Raw genomic sequence first — 18716 nt, forward strand, 5'->3', positions numbered from 1 at the left:
CCCCCCAGACCTAAACACGCCCTTAAATTTAGTATTTAAGGGCTACCCTGAACCCTAGAAAATTAGATTCCTGCAACTACAAGAAGAAGGACTGCCCAGCTGAAAACCCCTGCAGCGGAAGACCAGAAGACGACAACTGCCTTGGCTCCAGAAACTCACCGGCCTGTCTCCTGCCTTCCAAAGATCCTGCTCCAGCGACGCCTTCCAAAGGGACCAGCGACCTCGACATCCTCTGAGGACTGCCCCTGCTTCGAAAAGACAAGAAACTCCCGAGGACAGCGGACCTGCTCCAAGAAAAGCTGCAACTTTGTTTCCAGCAACTTTAAAGAACCCTGCAAGCTCCCCGCAAGAAGCGTGAGACTTGCAACACTGCACCCGGCGACCCCGACTCGGCTGGTGGAGATCCGACACCTCAGGAGGGACCCCAGGACTACTCTGATACTGTGAGTACCAAAACCTGTCCCCCCTGAGCCCCCACAGCGCCGCCTGCAGAGGGAATCCCGAGGCTTCCCCTGACCGCGACTCTTTGAACCTAAAGTCCCGACGCCTGGGAGAGACCCTGCACCCGCAGCCCCCAGGACCTGAAGGGCCGGACTTTCACTGGAGGAGTGACCCCCAGGAGTCCCTCTCCCTCGCCCAAGTGGAGGTTTCCCCGAGGAATCCCCCCCTTGCCTGCCTGCAGCGCTGAAGAGATCCCGAGATCTCTCATAGACTAACATTGCGAACCCGACGCTTGTTTCTACACTGCACCCGGCCGCCCCCGCGCCGCTGAGGGTGAAATTTCTGTGTGGACTTGTGTCCCCCCCGATGCCCTGCAAAACCCCCCTGGTCTGCCCTCCGAAGACGCGGGTACTTACCTGCAAGCAGACCGGAACCGGGGCACCCCCTTCTCTCCATTCTAGCCTATGTGTTTTGGGCACCACTTTGAACTCTGCACCTGACCGGCCCTGAGCTGCTGGTGTGGTGACTTTGGGGTTGCTCTGAACCCCCAACGGTGGGCTACCTTGGACCAAGAACTAAGCCCTGTAAGTGTCTTACTTACATGGTTAACCTAACAAATACTTACCTCCCCTAGGAACTGTGAAAATTGCACTAAGTGTCCACTTTTAAAACAGCTATTTGTGAATAACTTGAAAAGTATACATGCAATTTTGATGATTTGAAGTTCCTAAAGTACTTACCTGCAATACCTTTCGAATGAGATGTTACATGTAGAATTTGAACCTGTGGTTCTTAAAATAAACTAAGAAAAGATATTTTTCTATATAAAAACCTATTGGCTGGATTTGTCTCTGAGTGTGTGTACCTCATTTATTGTCTATGTGTATGTACAACAAATGCTTAACACTACTCCTTGGATAAGCCTACTGCTCGACCACACTACCACAAAATAGAGCATTAGTATTATCTATTTTTACCACTATTTTACCTCTAAGGGGAACCCTTGGACTCTGTGCATGCTATTCCTTACTTTGAAATAGCACATACAGAGCCAACTTCCTACATTGGTGGATCAGCGGTGGGGTACAAGACTTTGCATTTGCTGGACTACTCAGCCAATACCTGATCACACGACAAATTCCAAAATTGTCATTAGAAATTGATTTTTGCAATTTGAAAAGTTTTCTAAATTCTTAAAAGACCTGCTAGGGCCTTGTGTTAGATCCTGTTTAGCATTTCTTTTAGAGTTTAAAAGTTTGTAAAAGTTTGAATTAGATTCTAGAACCAGTTGTAGATTCTTAAAAAGTATTCCAACTTTTAGAAGCAAAATGTCTAGCACAGATGTGACTGTGGTGGAACTCGACACCACACCTTACCTCCATCTTAAGATGAGGGAGCTAAGGTCACTCTGTAAAATAAAGAAAATAACAATGGGCCCCAAACCTACCAAAATACAGCTCCAGGAGCTTTTGGCAGAGTTTGAAAAGGCCAACCCCTCTGAGGGTGGCAACTCAGAGGAAGAGGATAGTGACTTGGAGGAAAATTCCCCCCTACCAGTCCTATCTAGGGAGAACAGGGTCCCTCAAACCCTGACTCCAAAAATAATAGTCAGAGATGCTGGTTCCCTCACAGGAGAGACCAACACCTCTGAAATCACTGAGGATAGCCCCAGTGAAGAGGACATCCAGCTAGCCAGGATGGCCAAAAGATTGGCTTTGGAAAGACAGATCCTAGCCATAGAGAGGGAAAGACAAGAGATGGGCCTAGGACCCATCAATGGTGGCAGCAACATAAATAGGGTCAGAGATTCTCCTGACATGTTGAAAATCCCCAAAGGGATTGTAACTAAATATGAAGATGGTGATGACATCACCAAATGGTTCACAGCTTTTGAGAGGGCTTGTGTAACCAGAAAAGTGAACAGATCTTACTGGGGTGCTCTCCTTTGGGAAATGTTCACAGGAAAGTGTAGGGATAGACTCCTCACACTCTCTGGACAAGATGCAGAATCTTATGACCTCATGAAGGGTACCCTGATTGAGGGCTTTGGATTCTCCACTGAGGAGTACAGGATTAGGTTCAGGGGGGCTCAAAAATCCTCGAGCCAGACCTGGGTTGACTTTGTTGACTACTCAGTGAAAACACTAGATGGTTGGATTCAAGGCAGTGGTGTAAGTAATTATGATGGGCTGTACAATTTATTTGTGAAAGAACACCTGTTAAGTAATTGTTTCAATGATAAACTGCATCAGCATCTGGTAGACCTAGGACCAATTTCTCCCCAAGAATTGGGAAAGAAGGCGGACCATTGGGTCAAGACAAGGGTGTCCAAGACTTCAACAGGGGGTGACCAAAAGAAAGGGGTCACAAAGACTCCCCAGGGGAAGGGTGATGAGACAACCAAAACTAAAAATAGTCAAGAGTCTTCTACAGGCCCCCAAAAACCTGCACAGGAGGGTGGGCCCAGAGCCTCTTCACAAAACAATGGGTACAAGGGTAAAAACTTTGATCCCAAAAAGGCCTGGTGTCATAGCTGTAAACAGCATGGACACCAAACTGGAGACAAGGCCTGTCCCAAGAAAGGTTCCACTCCAAACTCCCATCCAGGTAACACTGGTATGGCTAGTCTCCAAGTGGGATCAACAGTGTGCCCAGAGCAAATCAGGGTTCACACTGAAGCTACTCTAGTTTCTGAGGGTGGGGTGGATTTAGCCACACTAGCTGTCTGGCCGCCTAACATGCAAAAATACAGACAACAACTCTTAATTAATGGGACTAGAATAGAGGGCCTGAGGGATACAGGTGCCAGTGTCACCATGGTGACAGAGAAACTGGTTTCCCCTGGCCAATACCTGACTGGAAAAACTTACACAGTCACCAACGCTGACAATCAGAGAAAAGTACATCCCATGGCAATGGTTACTTTAGAATGGGGAGGGGTCAATGGCCTGAAACAGGTGGTGGTCTCCTCAAATATCCCAGTGGACTGTCTGCTTGGAAATGACCTGGAGTCCTCAGCATGGGCTGAGGTAGAGCTAAAAACCCATGCAGCAATGCTGGGTATCCCTGAACTGGTGTGTGTGAAAACAAGAGCACAATGCAAGGCACAGGGTGAAAAAGTAGAGCTGGAGTCTGGAAAAATGGCCCAGCCTACCAAGAGAACAGGAAAGTCAGTTGGGAAACCAACTGCAACACAGCAAAAGAAAGGGAACCTCTCTTCTCAGGAAGAAGTTCTGCCCTCTGAGGGAACTGAGCCTTTGGAGCTTGAACCTTATCAGGTTGAGCTCTTAGGCCCAGGGGGACCCTCAAGGGAAGAGCTGTGTAAGGGACAAGAAACCTGTCCCTCTCTTGAAGGCCTTAGGCAGCAAGCTGCTGAAGAGTCCAAAGGCAAGAAAAATGGAACACATAGGGTCTATTGGGAAGATGGGCTCCTGTACACTGAGGCCAGAGACCCCAAACCTGGTGCCACTAGGAGAGTGGTAGTGCCTCAACTGTTCAGAGAGTTCATCCTAACATTGGCCCATGACATTCCCCTTGCTGGACATTTGGGACAAACCAAGACGTGGGAGAGGTTAGTCAACCACTTCTACTGGCCCAATATGTCCAACATGGTTAAGGAGTTTTGCCTCTCCTGCCCCACCTGTCAAGCCAGTGGTAAGACAGGTGGGCATCCAAAGGCCCCCCTCATTCCACTTCCAGTGGTGGGGGTGCCCTTTGAAAGAGTGGGTGTGGACATAGTTGGTCCACTGGAACCTCCCACAGCCTCAGGAAATATGTATATCCTGGTAGTAGTGGATCATGCTACCAGGTATCCTGAAGCTATCCCCCTTAGGTCGACTACTGCCCCTGCAGTAGCCAAGGCCCTCATTGGTATCTTTACCAGAGTGGGTTTCCCTAAGGAGGTGGTGTCTGACAGAGGTACCAACTTCATGTCAGCATACCTAAAGCACATGTGGAATGAGTGTGGAGTGACTTATAAATTCACTACACCATACCATCCACAAACTAATGGCTTGGTTGAGAGATTCAACAAGACATTAAAAGGCATGATCATGGGGCTCCCAGAAAAGCTCAAAAGGAGATGGGATGTCCTCTTACCATGTCTGCTTTTCGCCTACAGAGAGGTGCCACAGAAGGGAGTAGGATTCTCACCCTTTGAACTTCTGTTTGGTCATCCTGTAAGGGGACCACTTGCCCTTGTTAAAGAAGGCTGGGAGAGACCTCTCCATGAGCCTAAACAGGACATAGTGGACTATGTACTTGGCCTTCGCTCTAGAATGGCAGAGTACATGGAAAAGGCAACCAAAAACCTTGAGGCCAGCCAACAGCTCCAGAAGTTTTGGTATGACCAAAAGGCTGCACTGGTTGAGTTCCAACCAGGGCAGAAAGTCTGGGTTCTGGAGCCTGTGGCTCCCAGGGCACTCCAGGACAAATGGAGTGGCCCTTACCCAGTACTAGAGAGGAAGAGTCAGGTCACCTACTTGGTGGACCTGGGCACAAGCAGGAGCCCCAAGAGGGTGATCCATGTGAACCGCCTTAAGCTCTTCCATGACAGGGCTGATGTGAATCTGTTGATGGTAACAGATGAGGATCAGGAAGCAGAGAGTGAACCTCTCCCTGATCTTCTGTCATCAGACCCAAAAGATGGGACAGTAGATGGAGTGATCTACTCAGACACCCTCTCTGGCCAACAGCAAGCTGATTGTAGGAGAGTCCTACAACAGTTTCCTGAACTCTTCTCCTTAACCCCTGGTCAGACACACCTGTGTACCCATGATGTGGACACAGGAGACAGCATGCCTGTCAAGAACAAAATCTTTAGACAGTCGGACCATGTTAAGGAAAGCATCAAGGTGGAAGTCCACAAGATGCTGGAATTGGGAGTAATTGAGCGCTCTGACAGCCCCTGGGCTAGCCCAGTGGTCTTAGTCCCCAAACCTCACACCAAAGATGGAAAGAAAGAGATGAGGTTTTGTGTGGACTACAGAGGGCTCAATTCTGTCACCAAGACAGATGCCCATCCAATTCCAAGAGCTGATGAGCTCATTGATAAATTAGGTGCTGCCAAATTTCTAAGTACCTTTGACTTGACAGCAGGGTACTGGCAAATAAAAATGGCACCTGGAGCAAAAGAAAAGACAGCATTCTCCACACCTGATGGGCATTATCAGTTTACTGTTATGCCCTTTGGTTTAAAGAATGCCCCTGCCACCTTCCAAAGGTTGGTGAATCAAGTCCTTGCTGGCTTGGAGTCCTTTAGCACAGCTTATCTTGATGATATTGCTGTCTTTAGCTCCACCTGGCAGGATCACCTGGTCCACCTGAGGAAGGTTTTGAAGGCTCTGCAATCTGCAGGCCTCTCTATCAAGGCATCCAAATGCCAGATAGGGCAGGGAACTGTGGTTTACTTGGGACACCTTGTAGGTGGAGGCCAAGTTCAGCCACTCCAACCCAAGATCCAGACTATTCTGGACTGGGTAGCTCCAAAAACCCAGACTCAAGTCAGGGCATTCCTTGGCTTGACTGGGTATTACAGGAGGTTTGTGAAGGGATATGGATCCATTGTGACAGCCCTCACTGAACTCACCTCCAAGAAAATGCCCAAGAAAGTAAACTGGACTGTGGAATGCCAACAGGCCTTTGACACCCTGAAACAGGCAATGTGCTCAGCACCAGTTCTAAAAGCTCCAGATTATTCTAAGCAGTTCATTGTGCAGACTGATGCCTCTGAACATGGGATAGGGGCAGTTTTGTCCCAAACAAATGATGATGGCCTTGACCAGCCTGTTGCTTTCATTAGCAGGAGGTTACTCCCCAGGGAGCAGCGTTGGAGTGCCATTGAGAGGGAGGCCTTTGCTGTGGTTTGGTCCCTGAAGAAGCTGAGACCATACCTCTTTGGGACTCACTTCCTAGTTCAAACTGACCACAGACCTCTCAAATGGCTGATGCAAATGAAAGGTGAAAATCCTAAACTGTTGAGGTGGTCCATCTCCCTACAGGGAATGGACTTTATAGTGGAACACAGACCTGGGACTGCCCATGCCAATGCAGATGGCCTTTCCAGGTTCTTCCACTTAGAAAATGAAGACTCTCTTGGGAAAGGTTAGTCTCATCCTCTTTCGTTTGGGGGGGGGTTGTGTAAGGAAATGCCTCCTTGGCATGGTTGCCCCCTGACTTTTTGCCTTTGCTGATGCTATGTTTACAATTGAAAGTGTGCTGAGGCCTGCTAACCAGGCCCCAGCACCAGTGTTCTTTCCCTAACCTGTACTTTTGTATCCACAATTGGCAGACCCTGGCATCCAGATAAGTCCCTTGTAACTGGTACTTCTAGTACCAAGGGCCCTGATGCCAAGGAAGGTCTCTAAGGGCTGCAGCATGTCTTATGCCTCCCTGGAGACCCCTCACTCAGCACAGACACCCTGCTTGCCAGCTTGTGTGTGCTAGTGAGGACAAAACGAGTAAGTCGACATGGCACTCCCCTCAGGGTGCCATGCCAGCCTCTCACTGCCTATGCAGTATAGGTAAGACACCCCTCTAGCAGGCCTTACAGCCCTAAGGCAGGGTGCACTATACCATAGGTGAGGGTACCAGTGCATGAGCATGGTACCCCTACAGTGTCTAAACAAAACCTTAGACATTGTAAGTGCAGGGTAGCCATAAGAGTATATGGTCTGGGAGTCTGTCAAACACGAACTCCACAGCACCATAATGGCTACACTGAAAACTGGGAAGTTTGGTATCAAACTTCTCAGCACAATAAATGCACACTGATGCCAGTGTACATTTTATTGTAAAATACACCACAGAGGGCACCTTAGAGGTGCCCCCTGAAACTTAACCGACTATCTGTGTAGGCTGACTAGTTTTAGCAGCCTGCCACAAACCGAGACATGTTGCTGGCCCCATGGGGAGAGTGCCTTTGTCACTCTGAGGCCAGTAACAAAGCCTGCACTGGGTGGAGATGCTAACACCTCTCCCAGGCAGGAATTGTCACACCTGGCGGTGAGCCTCAAAGGCTCACCTCCTTTGTGCCAACCCAGCAGGACACTCCAGCTAGTGGAGTTGCCCGCCCCCTCCGGCCAGGCCCCACTTTTGGCGGCAAGGCCGGAGAAAATAATGAGAATAACAAGGAGGAGTCACTGGCCAGTCAGGACAGCCCCTAAGGTGTCCTGAGCTGAGGTGACTCTAACTTTTAGAAATCCTCCATCTTGCAGATGGAGGATTCCCCCAATAGGATTAGGGATGTGACCCCCTCCCCTTGGGAGGAGGCACAAAGAGGGTGTACCCACCCTCAGGGCTAGTAGCCATTGGCTACTAACCCCCCAGACCTAAACACGCCCTTAAATTTAGTATTTAAGGGCTACCCTGAACCCTAGAAAATTAGATTCCTGCAACTACAAGAAGAAGGACTGCCCAGCTGAAAACCCCTGCAGCGGAAGACCAGAAGACGACAACTGCCTTGGCTCCAGAAACTCACCGGCCTGTCTCCTGCCTTCCAAAGATCCTGCTCCAGCGACGCCTTCCAAAGGGACCAGCGACCTCGACATCCTCTGAGGACTGCCCCTGCTTCGAAAAGACAAGAAACTCCCGAGGACAGCGGACCTGCTCCAAGAAAAGCTGCAACTTTGTTTCCAGCAACTTTAAAGAACCCTGCAAGCTCCCCGCAAGAAGCGTGAGACTTGCAACACTGCACCCGGCGACCCCGACTCGGCTGGTGGAGATCCGACACCTCAGGAGGGACCCCAGGACTACTCTGATACTGTGAGTACCAAAACCTGTCCCCCCTGAGCCCCCACAGCGCCGCCTGCAGAGGGAATCCCGAGGCTTCCCCTGACCGCGACTCTTTGAACCTAAAGTCCCGACGCCTGGGAGAGACCCTGCACCCGCAGCCCCCAGGACCTGAAGGGCCGGACTTTCACTGGAGGAGTGACCCCCAGGAGTCCCTCTCCCTCGCCCAAGTGGAGGTTTCCCCGAGGAATCCCCCCCTTGCCTGCCTGCAGCGCTGAAGAGATCCCGAGATCTCTCATAGACTAACATTGCGAACCCGACGCTTGTTTCTACACTGCACCCGGCCGCCCCCGCGCCGCTGAGGGTGAAATTTCTGTGTGGACTTGTGTCCCCCCCGATGCCCTGCAAAACCCCCCTGGTCTGCCCTCCGAAGACGCGGGTACTTACCTGCAAGCAGACCGGAACCGGGGCACCCCCTTCTCTCCATTCTAGCCTATGTGTTTTGGGCACCACTTTGAACTCTGCACCTGACCGGCCCTGAGCTGCTGGTGTGGTGACTTTGGGGTTGCTCTGAACCCCCAACGGTGGGCTACCTTGGACCAAGAACTAAGCCCTGTAAGTGTCTTACTTACCTGGTTAACCTAACAAATACTTACCTCCCCTAGGAACTGTGAAAATTGCACTAAGTGTCCACTTTTAAAACAGCTATTTGTGAATAACTTGAAAAGTATACATGCAATTTTGATGATTTGAAGTTCCTAAAGTACTTACCTGCAATACCTTTCGAATGAGATGTTACATGTAGAATTTGAACCTGTGGTTCTTAAAATAAACTAAGAAAAGATATTTTTCTATATAAAAACCTATTGGCTGGATTTGTCTCTGAGTGTGTGTACCTCATTTATTGTCTATGTGTATGTACAACAAATGCTTAACACTACTCCTTGGATAAGCCTACTGCTCGACCACACTACCACAAAATAGAGCATTAGTATTATCTATTTTTACCACTATTTTACCTCTAAGGGGAACCCTTGGACTCTGTGCATGCTATTCCTTACTTTGAAATAGCACATACAGAGCCAACTTCCTACAGGTACCCTCTGAAACCTACTAGACCTCAAGTGTGCTGGCCGACTAGTATCGACCAGCCTGCCACCACAGACAAGTTTGACATCCCTGAAGGTGAGAGGCAGCGCTCTCGAAGGCCATAAACAATGCCTACTCCAGAGGTAGGTTGTAGGAAGTTGGCTCTGTATGTGCTACTTCAAAGTAAGGAATAGCATGCACAGAGTCCAAGGGATCCCCTTAGAGGTAAGATAGTGGCAAAAAGAGATAATACTAATGCTCTATTTTGTGGTAGTGTGGTCGAGCAGTAGGCTTATCCAAGGAGTAGTGTTAAGCATTTGTTGTACATACACACAGGCAATAAATGAGGAACACACACTCAGAGACAAATCCAGCCAATAGGTTTTGTTATAGAAAAATATCTTTTCTTAGTTTATTTTAAGAACCACAGGTTCAAATTCTACATGTAATATCTCATTTGAAAGGTATTGCAGGTAAGTACTTTTGGAACTTTGAATAATTACAGTAGCATATATACTTTTCACATAAAACACAAATAGCTGTTTTAAAAGTGGACACAGTGCAATTTTCACAGTTCCTGGGGGAGGTAAGTTATTGTTAGTTTTAGCAGGTAAGTAAATCACTTACAAGTCTCAGGTTTGGGTCCAAGGTAGCCCACCGTTGGGGGTTCAGAGCAACCCCAAAGTTACCACACCAGCAGCTCAGGGCCGGTCAGGTGCAGATGTCAAAGAGGTGCCCAAAACACATAGGCTTCAATGGAGAGAAGGGGGTGCCCCGGTTCCGGTCTGCCAGCAGGTAAGTACCCGCGTCTTCGGAGGGCAGACCAGGGGGGTTTTGTAGGGCACCGGGGGGGGGGGACACAAGTCCACACAAAAAGTACACCCTCAGCAGCGCGGGGCGGCCGGGTGCAGTGTGCAAACAAGCGTCGGGTTCTCTGTAGGTTTCAATGGGAGACCAAGGGGTCTCTTCAGCAGTGCAGGCAGGCAAGGGGGGGCTCCTCGGGGCAGCCACCACCTGGGCAGGGGAGAGGGCCTCCTGGGGGTCACTCCTGCACAGAAGTTCCGTTCCTTCAGGTGCTGGGGGCTGCGGGTGCAGGGTCTTTTCCAGCCGTCGGGACTTTAGGTTCAGGCAGTCGCGGTCAGGGGGAGCCTCGGGATTCCCTCTGCAGGCGTCGCTGTGGGGGTTCAGGGGGGACAACTTTGGTTACTCACGGACTCGGAGTCGCCGGAGGGTCCTCCCTGAGGTGTTGGTTCTCCACCAGTCGAGTCGGGGTCGCCGGGTGCAGTGTTGCAAGTCTCACGCTTCTTGCGGGGAGTTGCAGGGGTCTTTAAATCTGCTCCTTTGATACAAAGTTGCAGTTCTTTTGGAGCAGTGCTGCTGTCCTCGGGAGTTTCTTGTCTTTCTTGAAGCAGGGCAGTCCTCAGAGGATTCAGAGGTCGCTGGTCCTTTGGGAAGCATCGCTGGAGCAGGTTTCTTTGGAAGGCAGGAGACAGGCCGGTAAGACTGGGGCCAAAGCAGTTGGTGTCTTCTGTTCTTCTTCTGCAGGGGTTTTTCAACTCAGCAGTCCTCTTCTTCTTGTAGTTTCAGGAATCTAAATTCTTAGGTTCAGGGAAGCCCTTAAATACTAAATTTAAGGGCGTGTTTAGGTCTGGGGGGTTAGTAGCCAATGGCTACTAGCCCTGAGGGTGGGTACACCCTCTTTGTGCCTCCTCCCAAGGGGAGGGTGTCACATTCCTATCCCTTTTGGGGGAATCCTCCATCTACAAGATGGAGGATTTCTAAAAGTCAGAGTCACCTCAGCTCAGGACACCTTAGGGGCTGTCCTGACTGGCCAGTGACTCCTCCTTGTTTTTCTCATTATCTCTCCTGGACTTGCCGCCAAAAGTGGGGGCTGTGTCCAGGGGGCGGACATCTCCACTAGCTGGAGTGCCCTGGGGCATTGTAACACGAAGCTTGAGCCTTTGAAGCTCACTGCTAGGTGTTACAGTTCCTGCAGGGTGGAGGTGTGAAGCACCTCCACCCAGAGCAGGCTTTGTTTCTGTCCTCAGAGGGCACAAAGGCTCTCACCGCATGAGGTCAGAAACTCGTCTCTCAGCAGCAGGCTGGCACAGACCAGTCAGTCCTGTACTGAACAATTGGGTAAAATACAGGGGGCATCTCTAAGATGCTCTCTGTGTGCATTTTTTAATAAATCCAACACTGGCATCAGTGAGGGTTTATTATTCTGAGAAGTTTGATACTAAACTTCCCAGTATTCAGTGTAGCCATTATGGAGCTGTGGAGTTCGTTTTTGACAGACTCCCAGACCATATACTCTTATGGCTACCCTGCACTTACAATGTCTAAGGTTTTGCTTAGACACTGTAGGGGCATAGTGCTCATGCACATATGCCCTCACCTGTGGTATAGTGCACCCTGCCTTAGGGCTGTAAGGCCTACTAGAGGGGTGACTTACCTATGCCACAGGCAGTGGGAGGTTGGCTTAGTTTCTCCCCACCAGCACACACAAGCTGGCAAGCAGTGTGTCTGTGCTGAGTGAGGGGTCCCTAGGGTGGCATAAGACATGCTGTAGCCCTTAGAGACCTTCCCTGGCATCAGGGCCCTTGGTACCAGGGGTACCAGTTACAAGGGACTTACCTGGGTGCCAGGGTTGTGCCAATTGTGGAGACAATGGTACATTTTAGGTGAAGAACACTGGTGCTGGGGCCTGGTTAGCAGGGTCCCAGCACACTTCTCAGTCAAGTCAGCATCAGTATCAGGCAAAAAGTGGGGGGTAACTGCAACAGGGAGCCATTTCTTTACATAGGTGTTATCACCTCCACCAGGATGGCTTGCAAATCAGCATTTATGGGCTGGAGACTTCAATGCCTCTGCTGCTCTTTGATATACGACCCTGGCTTCCCCCAGAACTGGGGAATGCCACCCCCTACCCTGCACCTACCCTGAGGCCCATTTGGCACCAGAACAAGCAGTAAATTAGCTATGCATTGGGAGTGTTGTACCTCCAGGATAGTCACACCTCTAGGCTGGGCTGGCTGATGTGCTCCACAAAAGAAGGGTCCACCATCTTGTTTTTGGTGGCACTAGAAACTCTGGGTCAGGAAAATACTTACTCCCGCTCATATATTCAGTATTTAGGTGGCCCCGGACACCAGGAACTTAGATCTGTCGGACTACAAGAGCAACGACAAAGAAGACCCAACTCATGCAAGAACTGTGGATTAGCTGTGGACTTTGGCGCCAAACCCTGCTTACCTTCTCCTGTCACGACAATTGCAAAAACCTGACTCGTCCTGCAGCTGTGCATCCTCCAAAAGCCTCAGAGGCCTGCAGCACTTCACCATCTAGCCAGCATCACCCTTGGAGTGGGGGAGCCACTTCCCTGCAGGCACCAACTGTGACTGTCTCGTTCTCCATTTTTTCTGATCGGGTCCATCGAGGGAGCCTCTCGCCAGGAAGAGGATCCTGAGTGTCCAGAAGTGCAGCTCTAACAACCCATGTACACTTTGAGACACTGAGCGTGCCCAGAGCCTCCCTGCATCAATACCCAGAGTACCACTGCCAGCTGCAAGAACCAAGGATGGTTTGTGTTCATCCGGAACACCACAGCCAAAACCAACTTGCACATCAAGGGACCTCGAGAGAGGCCATCTCCTTGCCAGAAGACATCTTTCTGTAGTTCTTTCCCCTCTCCTGCAGCTACACCAAGAACCGTGAGAGATTCTACCTCACGGATCCTGTCGAACAAAACAGCGCTGCACCTGAGCCCCCCAGTCCAAGCTCATGAGAATCAACAGTGTCTCTATGGTCCACCAGCCAAGCCCCCCTTCTGGGTTCTTCCGGACTGGTCCCCCAGCCCCTACTTGCTGCCCCTTGTCCACAGGTACTTTTCCCCACTGTTGTCCGTGTGTATCATTTGAGCCTACCACCACTGGAAGCGCTTTGGCAACCCGCACTACTTACCTTGAGTCCAGAAGAACGTTCCTGTAAGTAGGTTGCAAGTGACCCTATGCAGTGTATGTTCTCCCCATAGGATAACATTACCATGTTCGAGGATCATGCCTAGTATTTGACAGCTGTATTTTCCATACTTTGAAAAATCGCTAGCTCGCAAAGTACTTATCTGATCTTGTAGATTTTGCTGTCTAAAATAATATAAACATTTGTGTTATTTTTCTAAATTGGTGACGGGTTTCCTTATTTGATTGTTTGTCTCTTTTATTGACTTTGTGAGTGCAACAAATGCCTAACACTTCCCTCTGCCTAAGGCTGCCCGACCTCTCTAGCACAAAAAGAGCACCTTGGGATTGTTAACGCAAACCCCTATTCACTGATAAAGGATACCTGGACTCTCTGCACAGTGTACCTCATTTAGATACACTATATCACAGCCAGCTTCCTAAATTATCCTTTTGAGAAATCGCAATGAAAATATATACAATAAAAGCTGTTAAAACATAGATGTTTCAAACCTCTTATACTTATTGGCTCTGTGGCTCGGTTTTTGTCTTGGGCCCAAACAAAAGTTACACACTTCACTAAAACAGAACAGTGTCCACGAATATTGTGGTATCCTCAAAGATGTCAACATTAAAGCCTCTACAAACTATTACAATGCCAAATCCCCTATCTGAGACTGTTGTTCAAAAGGCCGAGGTTCATCAAAAGTGACTATAGCCTCTGGCAACAACAGATGATATATTGGTGAAAGGTAACACGAATTTGCTTGGCCCACCACGTTTGAGGGCTGTAAAGTGCTTTGAGTGAATGCAAAAAGTGTTAAGATCAGGATTTTTTGTTTTTAAAAACATAGGGAAATTCTTGTTGGGGACTACTTAACTCAGGACAATAGTGAGGACAGGATGGACAGATCAATTTAAAGGAGGATAAACAAACACATTTAATAATGACAAATGGGGACATCTGTATATAGTAATTGCTGGGTGGAAAAAAATCTGAAAGTGATTTTATTATATCTGCAATACTAGCCATTTTGTAAGTTATACCCATGAAAATAGGCAAATCATCATAATGGCTACAGAATTGCAAATGCACTATGTTGAATAAACAGCTTGCATGGTTATCAAGCATGGACCTGAAATTAGGGCTGTGTACATTTGTCACATGGAAGAAAATTTTAAGAAAGCAATGTTGTTTCTTCAACTCTACAGCAAGCAACCATGGAAACCATATTTTGTAAATACTTTTAAAATAGAGGCTATATAGTGCTCTGAGACAACTGGTAACACATCACACTAGTAAAAAAGAATCCATCATACCACCAACAATAAACTAGCATCTAGTATTATCAGAGAAATACAATCATGGGTGGATTGAGAAACCACCTTCTCAAGTCTGATAACTGGTCTGTGTAAAGGTAGAAAGGAAGTTCTCAAAGAGGGGAAGTAGAGAAAGGTAGTTAAAAAGATTGGACTCCACAAACTATCTTATACACATACCATGAACTGAAGTCAACATAATCTAATTTTCAGTTGACAACCTAGATTTAGGAAATACACGTCAGTTAACAGGTGAGAAGACAAATGAATAGAACATGGACTAGACAAGAGCCAGCGGAGCAGGAGGGACTTTGTGTATTCTGTACTGTCTGGTTGGTGTTTGCAATTTTGCCACAGGGTGGGAGTAGAAACCAGTTGTAGAAAATAAGGAAGAGCTAGACAGTGTTTTTGAACCAACTCTACACAAGGGATGATTATCCAATAAACCACAAACGTTGCCCCTCTTCCCAAATGAACGGGTAAAATGTCAGTTTGGCTATGCCCATGAAAATTCTTACTCAAATCTTAACATAGGACTAGTGCAACCAAAAGTAAAAAATATAATCTCAAGTAAACATCCTCAAAGTGGCAATGCATTTATAGATCTCAAAATTTGGGGTGGGGGAGGTATAGTGGATAATAAACTCTGTATATCACATTGCATCAATGAAGATAAATTTTCCTCGTTCTCCATGACTTATTACCCAAGTGCTATGCAAGCTTACCACACATAGAAGTTTGCGTTTACCTGGTGAACTCTGAACTCTCAGGATCAGTTAGTTTCTCACTGGCTTTTGACAGGAACGTTCCAACCATCTACAAATGAAACAAAGTGACGCATTTAAAGCACGTTAAACTGATGTAAAAGAAAGTCAGAAAGGGTAAAGTTATAACCTGCAGAACTAACTGCTTGCCTACATAAATCCTTTTCGGGTGGATACTCTAACTGCAATTCCTCACATTTAAAAATCCTCCAAATGCCACACTGTAACCAGGGATTGTTTTGGAGCAGGGTTACAATGAGCCACTAGGTGGCAAGGTGCAGCTATGTGCTAACTTTCCTCAGAAGTAAGAGTGGAGCTGCATATAAGCGCCAGCAGCGCCCACTAATGTTGGTTTGTTCTCTTGTCCGTGTCAATGCTCTAGGCCTCCAATCATGGACAATTGTAGATAAAAGTGTGCTGATTGCAAGCCTGTGACCATTTTAGAAGTTATAAAATGGCCCCATGCACCGAACAGGAAAAAGGGAACGGCAATAATGAATGTGCAGGTAAGTAGCATGTGCCTCTTATGGATACTTCTAACTGCAGTTCCTCACCATAGAACAGATACCCAAGCACGACCTCCCCAAGGAGGAGTAACATTCCTATCTGACCTGGCTGCTAAGGCAGTAGTGCTCCATGAACAGATGAAAAAAATTAGCCATGTTGTATATTGCAGATGTCAAGAACAGGTATTTCCTGCAACAACAAAATGCCAATTACCTTGGCCCTGGTGGAATGGGCCAACAGAACTTCCAGAGGCTGCTACTTGGGCAGTGTATAGCAGAACTTAATGCAGAGCACTATGCACCTCAACAAGTTCCTCTTCTACAAAGCCTTAGCTTTTATCCAGAGAAACCCACAAAAAGTTGATTGTCCACTTGATAGTCCTTGGTATGATCTATTTTGGATTTAAAAACCTTTACTGTCCAACCGATGGAGCCTCTCCCCCTCTTCTGAGGGGTGCAGGGGAGCAAGGAATGCTGTCAGAGTGAACTATTGACTAATATGAAAGGGGGTCACAGCTTTCGGTAAGGTCACTTAAATCGTCAGCACCAATTTGTCCCAGAAAAATATGGGGTACGGCAGTTGCAGTGTTTGTGACTGCAGTTCACTTACGTGATGAGCTCAAGTAATCACAATGAAGAAGAGAGTCTTCAAGGTCAGGAGAAGCAGCATCAAAATTGTACACAAGAGGAACATGAAAACCAAATGAAGGTCCCACTGTGACATCACAAATGACTTAGAAGGTAAAATGCATGTCACACCATTAATCCACTGCACCACAACAGGGGTTTTAAATAAAGACTGTTTGTCTGACAAACAAAGAAAGGCTAAAGGGACCAACAAATAACCTTTTACAATGCCAACTGCATGATGCTAGGCTAAGGACAAAACAAAAAGGACATCTAACAGCTTCACCTGTAAGGGGTCAGTGTTCTGAGTACCAAACCAGAATACAAACCCATCTGGGGGCCCAACCTATATTTACTGGAGGGAGGTCTGGAAGCGAAGAGGACATCTACCACCTTAGGTGGTGGAGCAAAAGTAGTCATCTATGGCCACTCAATCTACAAAGGGCAAATGCTCATTCTGACGAACTCCAGGTACTACACTCTCCTGGCCCAATCTGGAACCACCATTACAAGAGTCTCTCGTATTCCAAATGAAATGGGTCTTCTAACCAATGCTCTAGTAGAAACATCAATGTACAAAATTGTTGGCACCAAACGTTAATATGTGGCAAAAAGATCAAGCCAGGGTTTCAGCACCGGTGAAAAATGCAAAGCACCACCTCATGATGCAGATTCAGTCTGCTCAGTTTGTCCGCTCTAGTATTCAGGAACCCTACCAGGTGGTTGACTTCCAGAAAGTTGCCCTGGCATTCTAGCCACTGCCACAGGTGCAAAGTCTCCTGGCACAGAGGAATCAAGATAATGTCTCCCAATGAGTAGGTATGTGCCTCTAAGAGCAAATTAAAGAAGATTGTTTGCTGCCGTACCAAGGAGAGAGTAGATCAAATACAGATGCCTCTGCGGGCCTGCATGCTGTCCGTCAGTTTCACTCCTGCTGCCAAAACCCTAAAAGGGCAGGGCTATCTGCTGCATCAGTGGCTGGAAAGACTGTCTCTACCTATATGCCGGCCCTCCTGGATTACCTCCTAAATTTCTTGAACTAGTAAAGACATTATGTAGGAAGTTGGCTCTGTATGTGCTATTTCAAAGTAAGGAATAGCATGCACAGAGTCCAAGGGTTCCCCTTAGAGGTAAAATAGTGGTAAAAATAGATAATACTAATGCTCTATTTTGTGGTAGTGTGGTCGAGCAGTAGGCTTATCCAAGGAGTAGTGTTAAGCATTTGTTGTACATACACATAGACAATAAATGAGGTACACACACTCAGAGACAAATCCAGCCAATAGGTTTTTATATAGAAAAATATCTTTCCTTAGTTTATTTTAAGAACCACAGGTTCAAATTCTACATGTAATAGCTCATTTGAAAGGTATTGCAGGTAAGTACTTTAGGAACTTTAAATCATAAAAATTGCATGTATACTTTTCAAGTTATTCACAAATAGCTGTTTTAAAAGTGGACACTTAGTGCAATTTTCACAGTTCCTAGGGGAGGTAAGTATTTGTTAGTTTTACCAGGTAAGTAAGACACTTACAGGGTTCAGTCCTTGGTCCAAGGTAGCCCACCGTTGGGGGTTCAGAGCAACCCCAAAGTCACCACACCAGCAGCTCAGGGCCGGTCAGGTGCAGAGTTCAAAGTGGTGCCCAAAACACATAGGCTAGAATGGAGAGAAGGGGGTGCCCCGGTTCCGGTCTGCTTGCAGGTAAGTACCCGCGTCTTCGGAGGGCAGACCAGAGGGGTTTTGTAGGGCACCGGGGGGGACACAAGCCCACACAGAAATTTCACCCTCAGCAGCGCGGGGGCGGCCGGGTGCAGTGTGGAAACAGGCGTCGGGTTTTCAATGTTAGTCTATGAGAGATCTCGGGATCTCTTCAGCGCTGCAGGCAGGCAAGGGGGGGATTCCTCGGGGAAACCTCCACTTGGGCAAGGGAGAGGGACTCCTGGGGGTCACTTCTCCAGTGAAAGTCCGGTCCTTCAGGTCCTGGGGGCTGCGGGTGCAGGGTCTCTCCCAGGCGTCGGGACTTTAGGTTCAAAGAGTCGCGGTCAGGGGAAGCCTCGGGATTCCCTCTGCAGGCGGCGCTGTGGGGGCTCAGGGGGGACAGGTTTTTGTACTCACAGTCTTAGAGTAGTCCTGGGGTCCCTCCTGAGGTGTTGGATCGCCACCAGCCGAGTCGGGGTCGCCGGGTGCAGTGTTGCAAGTCTCACGCTTCTTGCGGGGAGCTTGCAGGGTTCTTTGGAGCTGCTGGAAACAAAGTTGCAGCTTTTCTTGGAGCAGGTCCGCT

The 18716-nt window shown here is 48.1% G+C and overlaps 1 protein-coding gene across 1 annotated transcript in view; it reads right to left on the reverse strand.

Annotated features, from left to right (window-relative positions):
* Positions 1–18716, reverse strand: part of RRP12 (ribosomal RNA processing 12 homolog) — a 682638-nt gene that overhangs the window by 353009 nt on the left and 310913 nt on the right. The window contains exon 19 of the mRNA XM_069239610.1: positions 15286–15353. Within this exon, the coding sequence (XP_069095711.1) occupies positions 15286–15353 (68 nt within the window). The remainder of the gene's footprint in view (positions 1–15285; positions 15354–18716) is intronic.

Source organism: Pleurodeles waltl, chromosome 6 (assembly GCF_031143425.1).
Source record: "Pleurodeles waltl isolate 20211129_DDA chromosome 6, aPleWal1.hap1.20221129, whole genome shotgun sequence".
Taxonomy (NCBI): Eukaryota; Metazoa; Chordata; class Amphibia; order Caudata; family Salamandridae; genus Pleurodeles; species Pleurodeles waltl.